Genomic DNA, 16,731 nt, shown 5'->3' with positions numbered 1-16,731 from the left:
CCTATTCTTATCACATAATTCTATCACAATGCAGAATTCCTTCCAAGCCATCAAAGAACATATAGGATAAATAGATTCACAAATTCTTGTAAAAATGAAAAAGAAAAATAAAAGGACTTCTTTACCCAATTCAGTTTGTGTACTAATGAAATTATACGCCTTCCTTATAAAATACATGCTTTAATGATAATGTTAGCTAAAAACCACTGACTACTTCCGGTCAGTCATTTAGCGACAGGCTTCACATACACCATCTTTTTTTAATGCTTTCACATGTTCTATGAGTTGGTATTATTATTATTATTACTACCTCCACTTTGCAGATGAACAAAATCAGGGTCAAAGAGGTTAAATAACTTGCCCAAAGTTATATAGCCAGTACAGAGAAGGGCCTGAATGGTTTTAACCACTACTACTTTGCTTTAATTCACTGATATTTCTAACAACTCATGAGGTCTATAGGCAGCATACTGAAACAGGCATACTTTACAGGTGAAAAATGCAAGGTCTATTAACATTAAATGACTTGCTCAATATCATACTAAATTAACACTAATAGCAATAAGTAAATAATTTCACAAAACTCAGTCTAACGCTCAGTACTGTAGTACTGACAAATGCTATATACATAACAGCTCTAATTTATATACATATTCTAACACCATGGTCAAAACATATCTTTCTAAACCTAAAGATAAGTTTAGTTGTTAGTCCTCAATTTTTTCCTAACTATAACTGAACAAGGCTGATGCTGATATAATTGCTACATGTGATACAGAAAACTGTTACAAAATTTGGAATTATCTAGTGAACTTTTATGCCTCCATATCAGCGTGGCAACTAAATTAATGAGGACAATATGACTGCTTATAAATAACTCAAACAACCAACATTAATATTTAATTAACTTCTATTCTCACTCTGTAAATATTTTATCACTTCCAATGACAACATGCTATAACAGAAGGGACTTCAAAAATGGCTAGCTATCAACCCTGAAACTAGCTCATATTGTAATCAATGTCACATTAAAATAGTACACACCAGAAACAAAAAAAAGATTACCTTTTTTTCCCAACTAACACAGAATTAAAAGAAAACAAACAGAAGTTGATTATTCAACCTGGTGACATACTAGTATAATTCCCACATGGAATTTACTAAGAATTCCTTCTCTCAGATTTTATATAAGGTAAGAAGTCAAATCTGGGACAATACATACATACCTTAGAAACACAAAACCTTTGCATAAAAATATAAGCTTCTAATGATCATTTGAATTATATCATTTTTAATGTTCAAAAAAACAAATGATAAAATTCAAAACTTAAAAAAATTCAAAAGTTTTCTAAAAAGTTTTAATTCTAGATGATAGGAATATAGGTATTTATTGTTTTATCCTTTGTATTTTTCTGTATTTTAAACAGTTCTAGAAATGTAAATAAAAGTAAAATACAAACATTCAAAAAAAACCAAATGAAATTGTGTTTAGTTATCACATGTTGATGTTTACTAAGTTTTCTTGACCCATTCCCTAAAGAAAATACAAAACCAAGAGGCTTTGGTCTAAACTCTCTTGATTTATAATTTTCCACTTTTATTATATTTCTCAAAACTAGAGGATGGACAAAGCAAGAAAATCAGTTCTAAATAAACTCTAAATAGCTGTTTCATGAAACAGAAGCAGAAACAATAAGCTACTCCCTTCCATCTTTGTTCACTCAACCAATGTTTTTCAAGTGCCTGACTTATGCATGCTCAGCACTCCCTCTTAAGTATTTAATGATCTGTAATAACCACCGGGGAAAGACAGCAACTACAGAACTTCCAACATGTTCAAGGTAGTGACAGAATTCATCCTTGTAAGGTAAATTACAGAAAGTTTCTTTTTTTGTGACATGATAGATCAACATGTAATAACTCAATAGGATCTTCTTAAAAAAACAGCTCAAGCCTACGTTAGAAACAGGACAATAAGACAATCCTCCTGAAATTCTTTTTACTGTATCTTATTTAATATCAAGACAAATTACCAACATTTCAAATAATAATGGCTAAAAACTTTTGCAAAACATAAGACATAGTTTCCATTTTCCACAAATACATGATAGAATTTACTTCAGATATGATGTAGGATATTTGTTTTTTGACAACTCCCCATATAATTCCCTACTAAGATATAACAACCATGCTATCATAACCATTAAGACCAGCAACAGCATCAAAATAATAATTGATGAGGGGAGAACAATCTAGGTAGAAAGATCAGCAAGTACAAAGGCTCTGAGGTAAAAGCATGCTGATATATCTGAGGAACAAGGAGGCCAGTGTCGATGGAGCAAAGGGGAAAAGAGTAGAAAATGAAGTAAGATAAATAGTAGGGTTTGGCGAGGGGAGTCAGATCATGTGAGGCCTCATGGGTCATTTATAAGGAATTTGGCTTTTACTCTTAGTGAGAAGGGAAGCCACTGAAGAACTCAAAATGGAAAAGTATAAAATGTAACATATTTGAATAGTATCACTCCGGCTGTTTTACTGAGAAAAGAAAAAAAGGAAAGGACAGTGGAAGCAGGAAGACCAGTCAGAAAACTACTGACATAGTCAAGAGCTGATGGTGGCGTGGACCCATGTGGAGGCAGTGCAGAGAGCAGTAAGTGGATTCTGCATAATCAACAGATTTGCCAAAGAAGAAGACGTAAGGGAGATCAAGAAACTAAAATGAAGTAACTAAAGTAGTAGGATGCAAACCAGGTATCCTAGAAGCCAAGTGAAGAAGATATTTCATGAAGAAGAGAGTAATAAACAGTCTTAATCAAATAAAGGAGGACTGATGAGAACCTTTGGATTCAGCAACAGTAGAGCTGAAAAACCTGATTAGAATGTGTTCAAGAAAGAATGGGAGAAGAAAAATTTGAGACACTGTGTACAGAAAATGTTTTTAAAGTGTTTTGCTATAAAGAGAGGGAAAGAAATGAGGCAGTGGCTGGAGAAGGAAGTAGGGACAGAATTTTTTTTTAAGATGGAAGAACATATAAACATATTATAGACTAGTGGGAATGATCTAGAAGAGAGGAAAAAATGATACTGAAGAGAGAAAAATGCTAGAGCAATGAGGAAGAAGTAAACTAGTATATAAGTGGGTGAGTTGGCCTTAGCTAGGAGCAAAGTTCATTCATCTCTTATAGAAGAGAGTACAAGGACACAGATACAGAGTCTGTAGAAGTTCCCTTCTGAATGCTTCTGATTGCCTAGTGAACTTGGAAGCTACACGTTAGAAGTGCTACAAGTTTGAGAGGGGAGGAGAATGTATCAGCAGTTGTCTAGGAGTGTGGGAGAGTGAAATGACCAGGGAAATATAATGTGATTACTGGGTAGCATTAAGGAATCACTGAGGTCAGAGATCATGAATTTAAAGTGAGGCCAGCATGTATGGTTATCTTTTTTTTCTCTAAGTATGTTCAGATGTGTGGATTCAGGCAAAGAGCTGAGTATATACAAGTCTATGATTATCATGATTGACCATGGAGTTTAAGCTGGGCAAGGAGAGTAAGACATCAGGAGGATCAGGGACAGTGAGAAGATAGATTTAAAAGACAGAAGGTCCCAAAGACACACTGAAAAGATATAAGGAACACAGGAAGAGAATATAGGATTCTGGATATAAACATGTCTATTTTTCTAAAGCTGCCATTTATCTATTAATAAACATTGAACAGTTCAAAAATGTATAACTAGGGCTTCCCTGGTGGCGCAGTTGTTGAGAGTCCACCTGCCGGTGCAGGGGACATGGGTTCGCGCCCTGGTCCGGGAGGATCATGCATGCTGTGGAGCGGCTAGGCCCATGAGCCATGGCCGCTGAGCCTGCGTGTCCGGAGCCTGTGCTCCGCAACGGGAGAGGCCACAACAGTGAGAGGCCCACATACGGCAAAAAAAAAAAAAAAAAAAAAAGTATAACTATACCTAAAAAACTGTCAATAAACATTTTTATCCTCAAAAAAAAAAAACCAACCAAAAAAGGGACTGAAGGTCCCAATGGGCTCAAAGAACTGTTGGAGTAACAGTAATTGTGATAAAAGATAAGAGATGGTAGCAGAGAGTGGAAACTGTGAAATTAAGATGATGGAGGGACTTAAGTCTGGATAAAGACATGGTCCAGAAATGAATAGTGAAGTAGGGTAACGGGCAAAATTCATTGGAGAAGAGGAATTCCAGTTTGAAGATACCAGTGTATTGAATGAACTATCCACATGAACGTTGAAATAACCAAGAACTATAACACAAGTAGTACTGGAGTGAATGTCAGTGAACTAAGAAATAAAATCTGTTAGGAGACAATTCTCCATGGGTGTTCCATTCCTGCACATCATGTGAACAGAGGTACTGACTGCCTTTATTGTGGATTATCTTTTCAAGCAAGCTCGTATAGCCAACAGCCCTGGAAAATAGATAGTGTTTCCCTCCAAAGCAAAGGGTAGGTTTATCTATACTTTGCTTGGAAGATATTCTCTTCCTCCAGGACATGGGCAGATATGCTTACAGTCCATTATAAAAGATTCCAGTTCACTAAGCTTGGGCTTCCTCTCCTAAAACTCAATCCGCTGTGTGTGCAGGTCTTACCTGCACCTTATCAAGTCACACTTTAGGAACTGGGACTTGAGTAACCAGTGTAAGCAAATGCTGTCACTTTGACTAATGCTTTAGCTGTCAGAAATAAAGTCCTTGGTTTCTGGCCCCGAAATCTCCCATCTTCTGTCAGCATCCATGACACTGTGGTAGTTAACTTGTTAGCTTGCAGGTAGAGTAAAATCTCAGACCACTGAAAGTTTTTGACAAAATATCCAATGAATAGGGAGTGGGAATGAGAGATTACTGCAACAGGATTGGCAGAAGTAGGTATAGTTTGAGAACATGAGATAAAGTCTGGAGATATTTTAGAAGAGAAAAGGGTCTGGAAAATGTAATGAGAAGCAAAGAGAACACCCTCCAGACTCAATGGTATGAAGAAAGCAAAAGAGAAAACTGCTACTACTACTTGAGAGGGTGGCAGGTAGTTTCATCAGGGAAGCCAGATTTAACCTACAGCAAAAAGGTGAAGATAATATTAACAGAAGAGGTTGAAGATAAGGAGAAATTTGCTGATGACTGACCTTGAGTTCCAGGGCCATTATGAAAGATTTTCAGGAGATAGAAAGGGGTGGGTTTGGGGGTTAGATCTGGATACATATGGTAAAAGACCCATGAGTGTTGGGGTTCTTGTGGTGACTTACATGAACAGGAAAAAAGGGCATGAGGAAATCAGTTGCAGTTAGTCTTAATTAGATTAAATGACTCTGTGCTTCTACATCCCTCATCCCGCTTTTATCCACCCAACATCTACTATGGAACACTTATTTCTTACCAAACAAAACATCATTTTAGAAAATTTAGAACACAGAAGTTTTAAAAAATTGAAATGCCAAAATTGTTGTTTAAGACAGTAAGAGGCAAGTGTTAACTTACTTGAATTAGATCTAAAATGCCAAGTTCACTTTCTGAAGAATCCACACAGAAGACAAAATATAATGTTGCATAATGTCTATAAATCAGTTTGTTGTCAGATCCTCCAATTAATCTAAATGACAAAACAAAACAATTGGAATGTTATATCTACAAAATGAAAAACATTTTCATTAGTTCAAGAAAACTGACAATTTGTTTAAAACCTTCTATAAAAAGAAAGGTAACATTTAATGACATAGCATTCAAGTGAACTAGATGGTTGTTTTCTTCAGAGAAGTCAAGTAAAAGATGCCGATGCTTAACATTCGTTCATTCATTCATTCAATTATTTACTGAGTACTTACTATGTGCCAGGTACTGAGAGTGGGTAAGGAGCAATAAACAAACAAAGAAAATATTATCAGAGTGGAAGGGACTACTTAGAGAATCAAAAGAGGATGATGCCACATTGATGGATTTGCTACTTCCTATTGGGTGTTAAAAGAGTTGATGTTTAGACTGAGATCTAATGATAAGGAACCTGCCATGAAAAAATTTAGAGAAGAGCATTGCAGGCAAAGATAGACTAATAAAAAGGCAATTTCATCAAGAACGAAACATCTGTGTTCAAGAAAGAAAAAGAAGGCCTGCGATCAATGAAAGATTAGCAAGCGATTAGGTCAGAGAAGTAGGCAGAAATGAGATCATAGGGCTTTTTTTTTTTTTTGTGGTACACGGGCCTCTCACTGTTGTGGCCTCTCCTGTTGCAGAGCACAGGCTCCGGACGCGCAGGCTCAGCGGCCATGGCTCACGGGCCTATCTGCTCCGCGGCATGTGGGATCTTCCCGGACCGGGGCACGAACCCGTGTCCCCTGCATCGGCAGGCGGACTCTCAACCACTGCGCCACCAGGGAAGCCCCATAGGGCATTTTTAAGAGCTTACTAGATTTAACTCCATAGGTCACAGTATGTTACACAGCTTAACACTGATTATCAACTAGGAAAAAAAAAATGACATTTCTTCTTAAGTTTTGGACATATTTACCATCAAGATCTTCTCCAAAAACACATTTTGTTTTGGAATATAAATGCAAGAAAACTGAGCTAAGAGATACTCAATCCTTTTGCCAAATATTTTTATTTATGTTGACTGGAATTTCAGAGTTTTAAAAATAATAATTCAGGAATCATTACAAACACCTTTTATTTTTCTAAATACAGTTTAACTGTTCCATAGTTAAGTTTACAACAATTCATTCACCTTCTCAAAAGACCCTTTAACACTAACGAAACATAAAAAAATCAAGGCTAAGTATAATCAGAGCTAACTGAACATTCAAACAAGACAAAGGAAAATAACACCTATTTCTTTTTTTTTTTTTTTTTTTTTTGGCTGCGCTGAGCAACATGTGGGATCTTAGTTCCCAATCAGGGATCAAACCCATGTCCCCTGCAGTGGAAGCATGGAGTCTTAACCACTGGAGCGCCAGGGAAGTCCCTATTTGTCACTCAATAAAAGTAATACTAAATTCACAAGTTTTGTAGAAACAACTTCTCTAAGTATACACTCATTATTTTTTATTACTTTATATCCTCTAATACCAAAAGTGAAAATGATCTTTGACAAGAATTAAAAACTCCTACTATCTAGAAAAGGTACACAATTTAAAAATATGTACAAGCACTTTAAAGATTCTCTGAGTTGTATTTATAGACTATCATTGCAACTGTTCCTTGAAAGGGACAAAAAGCAGCAACAGCAGACTCTACTTCATCCTGAATCTGCAATTTAGTGATTATCTTAAATTTTTGTTTGGATCTGCTTTAAAAGAAGACCAAACTTTTGAAGACTGTAAGTTTCAAAATGACAATTAAAGTTATTAAAAGAAAACAAAATATTAATATAAGTACACGTTTTGTTATAATTTCATCTTTATACTATAGTACAATACTGATTCAAATTCTTGTATAGAATGTAATACACGACATAAAAGCTACAGAATTTTAGAAATCCTTAGTCCAAATATCTTATTTAACATAAGAGGAGAAAACTGAGGTACAAAGAATTTAAGTGACCTAACCAAGAAAACCAGCTTGTTAGTAACAAAACTAGGACTAAACCAGATGTGTAGCCTCGTCTCTGATGCAATATTTGTTTTCTACTTTTTGTAAGGTTGGAAAAGAATAATTACAAACTCAAGTCATACTTCCTAGTTCAAACAGTGCCCTGGTTAGACCAATCAATTTCTTGCACTGTGCTGGGTGATTAATTTCCTATGAGGTTAGAAGATTAAGGAGCTGAGATAAAGGGAAACGATGGTAATGGCAAACACAACTCAACTACAGTTTAAGAGAGATAAGTAAAGTACAATTAAAATACAAAAACAGAAAGCAAGTACATCTGTCTCAACTATTACATTGGAGGCCTCGAGTTAACAGCAAAATTTACAAATCATAGGTGTGTATTTGCAAATTTAAGAGCAGCATGATATAACCTTTCAAGAAATGCAAGTAAACTTTCTACATGATAAAAAGTAATTTATAGTCAGGTTAGAATGAATTCTCTATTATGAAAACTGTTTTTCATAATATGCATCATACACCTTAAAAATACAGAAAAGTTTAAGTTTCTCAGACTAATCTCTGATTATTCATAATGAGGTTCAGCTAAAGTTTAGTTTTTGAATTGTCACTGAGGAAATATCTTGTTAAGAAATTAAACATATAAACACGGGAAGGAATGTTTATGAAATTATTTGAGAACAAATTATTTTCATGAAACCCATTAACTTAAAACTATTTACAATAGTTGGCAAACTAATCATAAGCAATTTTTATTTATTCATTTTAAAAATAGAAAAGTCTTAGCTGAATTCGAATCTGTCTATCTAGACATACACATATATTAGAAAAGCAGACATCAGAATTGATCATAATATAAAATAAAGGGTGCTATCTAAATTCTTATGAAAACAGGTCCATTCAGCCTAAGGAGTACTCTGTAGTCATTAAAAAGAATGAGATTGCTTTAGATGGGTTTATATGCAGAGTTTTTCAAAGTATAAGTGCAAACAAGCAACATGAAAACCAGCATACATGTGTGATCCCATAAGTAAAAATTTTTAAGGTTATACTTCTATATGTTAGTGCAAAATTAATTTTCTAGAAGGATACACAAGAAACTGGGAAGAAGGACTAAAGCTGGAGGAGGAAGACTAGGTCTAAATTTTATACTTCTATGTAATGTTTGAATTTTTGCCATATGAATATATTACCTTTATATAAAATGCCTTTATAAATTTTTAAAAGAAAAAGATTATCTTCAAAAAATTATTTAAGTTAGATTTATAGTTAACATAAACGGCAATTAATTCCCCCAATCCAATTAATCAAATTAGGAAATTTTAAGATAAAACGATTAAACAGTATATATTTTACTCATATAGTCAAAGATTAGAAATGTCCATGAAATGCTTTACTTACAATCCTCCTTCTAGGAAATTACAAACATTTTCATCTCTCTTAGATACCAAATGGAATGTCTCCCTGATGATTTGCTGTTGTGTATCTTCACTCTGAGAAAGAATAATTCATATATGTTAGGATCTAATTTCTAGGTTTAACAGCATTATAAGAATTAAAAAAATAAAAGGTAGTAGTATCTGTCTGGGAAATTCATCTAAGAGTGCAGTCCTTGGAGAACTAACCTATCATACTTTAAAAGAAACAAAACCTAACATTTTAAAATTAAAAACAAGACAAAAAATCAGCACTTTAGTTTATCACTTCAATAAAACTTATTTCTCAGCTTCAAAAACCAACAAGAAAAATATCAGACACATGAATTATAGACACTAGTAAAAGGGACACTAGATATTAACTAGTCAAAGCCCGTTGTTTTACAAATGAGTAAACTGAAATAAAGAGATGAAGTTAAATTCACCAAGCAATTCATATCCCAGTAAAAAAGAGTCAGCTTCTCAAACACTGCAATAGAAAACTGGGCAAAATCCTGTACAAGAATTTCACAGGAAAGAAAATATGATGGTCCATAAACAAATAAAAAGATGGTAAACCTCATTAGTAATGAAGTGAAACACAAGTTAAAGTAACAATGAGATAACTCCACATGTACCATATTAGCAAAAATGTAAAATTATGACACTATCAAATGTTGACAAAGATGTGGAGTCAAAGAAACTCATCCTACCAGTGGGAAGGTAAGTGGTATAACCACTTGGGCAAAAAGTTTTACAATCCAGCACTCCACTCCTAAGTACAATGATAACCCATATGAATCCACTGTTTCATTGTTTTTTTTTGTTTGTTTTTTTTTTTTTTTTTTGCAGTACGCGGGCCTCTCACTGTTGTGGCCTCTCCCGTTGCGGAGCACTGGCTCCGGACACACAGGCTCAGTGGCCACGGCTCACGGGCCCAGCCGCTCCGCGGCATGTGGGATCCTCCCGGACCGGGGCACGAACCCGCGTCCCCTGCATCGGCAGGCAGACCCTCAACCACTGTGCCACCAGTGAGGCCCGAAACCATTGTTTTTGAAGGTCAAAAACAAAAGAAAATTGGTCAACTACATATACATAATAAATTCTTAACCTGTATACCAAGAAGCACGTAGAAGAATGTTCATAAAAGCACCATAACAACAACAAAAAGCTGAAAACAACCCAAATGTCCATCAACCACACATAAATTATGGTACACATTTTTTAATTAATTAATTTATTTATTTTTTGTTTTTTTGGCTGCATTGGGTCTTCATTGCTGCGTGCGGCCTTTCTCTAGTTGCGGCAAGTGTTGTGGTGCACGGGCTTCTCATTGCGGTGGCTTCTCTTGTTGTGGAGCATGGGCTCTAGGCATGAGGGCTTCCGTAGTTGTGGCTCGTGGGCTCCAGAGCGCAGGCTCAGTAGTTGTGGTGCACGGGCTTAGTTGCTCCACGATATGTGGGATCTTCCTGGACCAGGGCTCGAACCCATGTCCCCTGCATTGGCAGGCGGATTCTTAACCACTGTGCCACCAGGGAAGTCCCTGTGGTATGCTTATAAAATAGAATCCTATAAGCAGTAAAAATTAAATCAGTATATTATACCCATCAATATGAATGATTCTCAAAAGTTCAATGTGGAAAAAAAGAGTTACCACAGCTCAAGTTGCCATTAAAAAAATACCATAGACTGAAGGTTTAACTAACAGAAATTCATTTTCTCACAATTCTGGAGGCTAAAAGTTCAAGACTGAGGTGCCAGCATAGTTGGGTTCTGGTGAGTGATCTCTTCTTGGCTGGAAGACAACCACCTTCTCACTGTGTCCTTACATGTCCTTATGGGGAAAAACAGCAAGAACAGGTTCTCTGGTATCTCTTCTGGTAAATGCACTAATCACATCATGAGGGCCCCACCCTCATAATCTCATTTAAACCTAATTATCTCCCAAAGTTCCAATCCCAAACGCCATCAAATTGAGGGTTAGGGCTTCAAAATGTGGATGTGGGGGGTACACAATTCACTCTACAGCAGGGGAAAAAAGTAAGTACCAGAATGATATGTAATCATTCCATTAGTATAAAATTCAAAAACAGGCAAAACTAAATATTACGTAGTGACAGAAATTTGGGGGTGATAAAAATAAAACTATAAAGAAAATCATGGAAATGATTAACAAATTTCAAAGGATTAGTTTCAAAGGAAGAAACAAAACTGTCAGTCACAGATGAAAAGATTTTCCACATAGAAAATCTAAAATAATTTACACAGAAGTGTTGTAATTAGTAAAAGGTTTTATTAAGAACACAAAGAAAGACATTATATAAAATTCTACTGCCATTCTAACATTCTGCAATTATGAGTTGTAAAATATAATTTTAAAAAGATACCATCAAAAACCATGCAGTGCCTAGGAATAAAGGAAACAGTAACAACAAAAAATGCAAGAGAAAATGTAAAACTTTACTGAAAAAATTAAAGAATACCTAAGTAAGTAAAAAAATGTACAATGCTTATAGACTGAATGAGTCAATATTATAAAGATGCTCAATCTCCCCAAAATGCTCCAAAGACTTAAGGCAATTCTAATCAAAATCCCAACAAGGGTGTAGGGGGAGAACTTGAAAACCGGATTATGACTCCAAATATGACTCCTCTCATGACTTACATATGAAATCAGAGGACTAGAATAACAAGACACTCTCAAGTGGAATATAAGAGGACCTGCTGACCAGATTAAGAATTATTGTAAAGCCACAGTAATTAAGGCAACATATTGGTGCAGAAATAGGGAAATTGACTGATGGAACCAGAAACACACCCACATATAAATATAGTTATTTAATTTAAAACAGAATACTCACTGCAGATTAGCAAGGATGGAAGGGCATTTCCATAAATGGTGCCAGGATAAAAATTTTTCTTTTGTTCTAATACAATGAACTTCTAGCTCTCACATACTCAAAAATCAATCCCAGATTGATTAAAAATGTCAATAGTGAAGCTACAAAAATTTAAAAATATAATACAGAAGAATATCTTTATAACATTGTAATAGTGTTGGACTTTCAAAGAAGACACAAATAACGATAACCATAAAGGAAAAGGTTGGCAAATTTGATCACATCAAAAGTAAGCACTTATTTTTTTAACTTTATTTATTTTATTTTTGGCTGCGTTGGGTCTTTGTTGCTGCGTGTGGATTTTTCTTTAGTTGCAGCGAGTGTGGGCTACTCTTTGTTGCGGTGCATGGGCTTCTCACTGCGGTGGCTTCTCTTGTTGTGGAGCATGGGCTCTAGACGTGCAGGCTTCAGTTGCTCCACTGCATGTGGGATCTTCCTGGACCAGGGCTCGAACCCGTGTCCCCTGCATTGGCAGGAGGATTCTTAAGCACTGTGCCACCAGGGAAGCCCAGTAAGCACTTTTAATGCTCAAATGACACCAGAAAAAAGAATTAAGAGAGCTACAAACATGACAAACATATCTGTAATACATAAAAACTGACAAAGGAATAGTTGCTAGCATACATAAAGAACAATTAAATGCCAATAAGAAAAAGATAAACATCCCAACAGAAAAATGACTTGGCAAAATATAAGACCTGGAATACATCAAACTAAGAAGTTTCTGTATAGCAAAGAAAACCATCAACAAATAGGTAACCTGCTGAATGGAAGAAAATATTATATACCTGATAAGAGGTTAATATCCAAAATATATAAAGAACTTATACAACTCAGTAGCAAAAATACAGAATCAATCCAATTTAAAAAATGAGGACAGAAAATCTAAATAGAGATTTTTCCAAGGAAGACATACAGATGGCCAAAAGGTACATGAAAAGATGCTCAACACCACTAATCATCAGGGAAATGCAAATTAAAACCACAATGAAGTATCACTTCACACCTATTAGAATGATTATAAAGATGCTAAAAATAATGAGTATTGGCAAGGAGGTGGAGAAAATGGAACCCTTGTGTATGTTGGTGGGAATGTAAATTGGTGCAGCTGCTATGAAAACCAGTATGGACGTTCCTCAAAAAATTAAAAATAGAACTACCACATGACACAGCAATTCCACTTCCAAGTTTTTATCTGAAGAAAATGAAAATACTAACTTGAAAAGATAAAAACACTCTCATGTTCATTAGGACATTATACACAATAGCCAATATATGGGAACCACCTATGTGTCCATCGGTGTCCATGGATGGGTAAAGAAAATAAAATATGATGTATATAAAGGCAAACCTTGGAGATATTGAAGGTTTGGTTCTAGACCACAATAAAGCAAATATTATAATAAAGGGAGTCACATGAATATTTTGGTTTCCCAGTGAGTATATGTTATGTTTAAGCTATACAGTAGTCTACTAAGTGTGCAACAGCATTATGTCTAAAAAAATGTACATACCTTAATTTAAAAATACTTTATTGTTAAAAAATGCTAACTATCATCTGAGCTTTCCATGAATCATAATCTTTTTGCTGGTGAAGGGTCTTGCCTCAGTGGCTGCTGACTCCCCAGGGTGGTGGCTGCTGAAGGTTGGGGTGACTGTGCCAATTTCTTAGAATATGACAACAGTAAAGTCTGCCTCGCTGATGGACTCTTCCTTTCATAAAGAAGGAATCATGCAATGCTGCTTGATAGCATTTTACCCACAGGAGAACTTCTTTCAAAATTGGAGTCAGTCCTCTCAAACCCTGCAAATACTTTATCAACTAAGTTTATGAATTATTCTAAGTCCTCTGTTGTTGTAACAATAAACTTTACAGAATCCTCACCAGGAGTAGATTCTATCTCAAGAAATCACTTCTTTGCTCATCCTTAAGAAGCAACTCCTCATCCACTCAAGTTTTTTATCATGAGACTGCAGCAATTCAGTCACATCTTCAGGCTCTGCTTCTAATTCTAGTTCTCTTGCTATTTCCACCACAGCTACAGTTACTTCCTCCACTGAAGTCTTGAATCCCTCCCCTGCAAGTCATCCATGAAGGCTGGAATCAACTTCTTCCAAACTCCTGTGAATGTTGATATTATGATCTCTTCTCATGTTCTTTTGATTATGATTGACTATGATTGACTATGATTTGACTATTGACTATGATTCTCAAGAATCATGTTCTTACTGGCATCTAGAATGGTGAGTCCTTCCCAGAAGGTTTTCAACTGACTTTGCTCAGATCCATCAGAGGAATCACCATCTATGGCAGCTATAGCCTCACAAAATGTATTTCTTAAAGAAGAAGAATTGAAAGTCAAAATGACTCCTTGATCTGTGGGCTGCAGAATGGACACTGTATTAGCAAGCATGAAAATAACATGAATCTCACTGTACATCTCCATCACAGCTCTTGGGTAACCAGCTGCATTGTCAATGAGCAGTAATATTTTGAAAGGAATCTTTTTTTTTCTGAACTGTAGGTCTTAACAGTGGGCTTAAAATAAATTCAGTAGACCATGTTGTAAATAGATGTGCTGTCATCTGGCTTTGTTGTTCCATTTATAGAACACAAGGAGAGTAGCACAATTTTAGCATAACATTAGCATAATTCTTAAGGGCCCTAGGATTTTTGGAATGGTAAATGAGCACTGGCTTCAACAAAGTCACCAACTACATTGGCCCCCAACAAAAGATTCAGCCTATCCTTTGAATCGTTGAAGCCAGGCGCGTCCTAGATGGCATCTTCTTCCAACAGAAGGCTCTTTTGTCTACACTGAAAATCTGTTGTTTAGTACAGTCACCTTCATTCATTATCTTAGTTAGATCTTCAGGATAACTCAATGTAGTTTCTACATCAGCACTTGCCGCTTCACCTTGCACTTTCATGTTATGGAGACGGCTTCTTTCCTTAAACTTCTGCTAGCTTCAAACTTTTCTTCTGCAGCATCCTCACCTATCTCAGCCTTAATATAGAGTTGAAGAGTTAGCACCTTGCTCTGGATTAGGTTTTGGCTTAAGGGAATGTTATGGCTGGTTTGACCTTTTATTCAGACCACTAAACTTTCTTCACATCAGCAATAAGGCTGTTTCACTTTCTTATCATCTGTGTGCTCACTGCAGTGGCACTTTTAATTTCCTTCAAGAACTCTTCCTTTGCATTCACAGCTTGGCTAACCGGTGCAAGAGGCTAAACTTTCAGCCTACCTTAGCTTTCAACATGCCTTCCTCACTAAGCTTAATCATATCTTGCTTTTGATTTAAAGTGAGAGACATGCAACTCCTCCTTTCACTTGAACTTAGAGGCCACTGTCAGATTATTAACTGGTCTAATTTCAATATTGCTGTGTCTCAGGGAACAGGGAGGCCCAAGAAGTGGGAGAGAGATAGGGGATTGGCTGGTGAGTGGAGCAGTCAGAACACACACATTTGGTTCGCTCTCTTACGTGTGTGTGGTTCGTGGCATTCCAAAACAATTCTAACAGTAACATCAATGATCACTATCACAGATCACTATCACAAAGATAATAGTAATGAAAATTTTTGAAATATTGCGAGAATTACCAAAATATGACATAGAGGCACAAGTGAGCAAATGCTGTTAGAAAAATGGCGCCAATAGACTTGGCTTGAGGCAGGGTTGCCACAAATCTTCAATCTGTAAAAAATACAGTATCTGTAAAGTGCAATAAAGCAAAGAGCAATAAAATGAGGTATGCCTGCAAATTTGTGTTGTTTTTAAGTCACTGAGTTTGTGGTCATTTGTTAGAGCAACAGTATAAGTAAATACCAGGCCATACTGAAAACAGGGGGATTAAGAAAATGTCAACAAGCCAGATGTTGAAATCTCTAGTCCTTTTCTTCAATCAGTTCCCAGAATTCCTACAGTTAGACCTTCGTCACCCTCCAGGCTAAAGCCTGGAACAAACTTCTCCAGGAACTGTACCTAGATCTAAAGTTAATGACATTGGAGGTTCCAACTTTGGCAGAAACTGTTATCTGTTCACCAAACTCTACTTCCCAAGCACACAATTCAAGAATATTTTCCATTCTCCCTTGAATTTAAGGGAGCCACACAACTCAGTTTTGGACAACGTGATGTGGTAGGCAGTTGCAGTGGTATACCAGAGCTGGCACAATTGAAAACAACAGTGCGTTATCTCTTCCCATTTCTGCATTCAGTCACATGATGTCACCACATCATGCTGGTAGCATGAAACTGACCATAATGGAGCACTTACATCATGTAGCCAATACTACAAAATAGAGTTCTTTCCTCCCAAGTGAGCCAGTTGTTAAAAATACACTGCCCATGTACCTACTGGTCATCTGTATGCCTTCTTTAAATGCAAATCAAAACTATAGTTAAGTACCACCTCACACCAGTCAGAATGGCCATCATTAAAAAGTCTACAAATAACAAATGCTGGAGAGGGTGTGGAGAAAAAGGAAACCTCCTATAGTGTTGGTGCCAATGTACTGATAAGCTGGTGCAGCCACTATGGAGAACAGTATGGAGGTTCCTCAGTAAACTAAAAATAGAATTACCATATGATCCAACAATCCCACTCCTGGACATATACCCGGACAAAACTATAACTCAAACAGATACATGCACCCGTATGTTTATAGCAGCACTATTCACAATAGCCCAAACATGGAGATAACCTAAATGTCCGTGGACAGATGAATGGATAAAGAAGATGTGGTACATATACACAATGGAAAAATACTCAGCCATAAAAAGAACAAAATAATGCCATTTGCAGCAACGTGGATGCAACTAGAGATTATCATACTAAGTGAAGTCAGAA

The 16,731-nt window shown here is 36.2% G+C and overlaps 1 protein-coding gene across 1 annotated transcript in view; it reads right to left on the bottom strand.

Moving 5' to 3' along the window:
• Positions 1 to 16,731, bottom strand: part of AP3S1 (adaptor related protein complex 3 subunit sigma 1) — a 67,685-nt gene that overhangs the window by 33,842 nt on the left and 17,112 nt on the right. Inside the window, exons 2-3 of the mRNA XM_060093271.1 lie at positions 8,962 to 9,053; positions 5,500 to 5,611 (exon numbers count right to left, since the gene is read on the bottom strand). Coding sequence (XP_059949254.1) covers positions 5,500 to 5,611; positions 8,962 to 9,053 — 204 coding nt within the window. The remainder of the gene's footprint in view (positions 1 to 5,499; positions 5,612 to 8,961; positions 9,054 to 16,731) is intronic.

Source organism: Mesoplodon densirostris, chromosome 3 (assembly GCF_025265405.1).
Source record: "Mesoplodon densirostris isolate mMesDen1 chromosome 3, mMesDen1 primary haplotype, whole genome shotgun sequence".
NCBI classification, from domain to species: domain Eukaryota; kingdom Metazoa; phylum Chordata; class Mammalia; order Artiodactyla; family Ziphiidae; genus Mesoplodon; species Mesoplodon densirostris.
The sequence above is the reverse complement of the archived record's forward strand: the minus strand, read 5'-3'. Positions and strand labels throughout refer to the sequence as shown.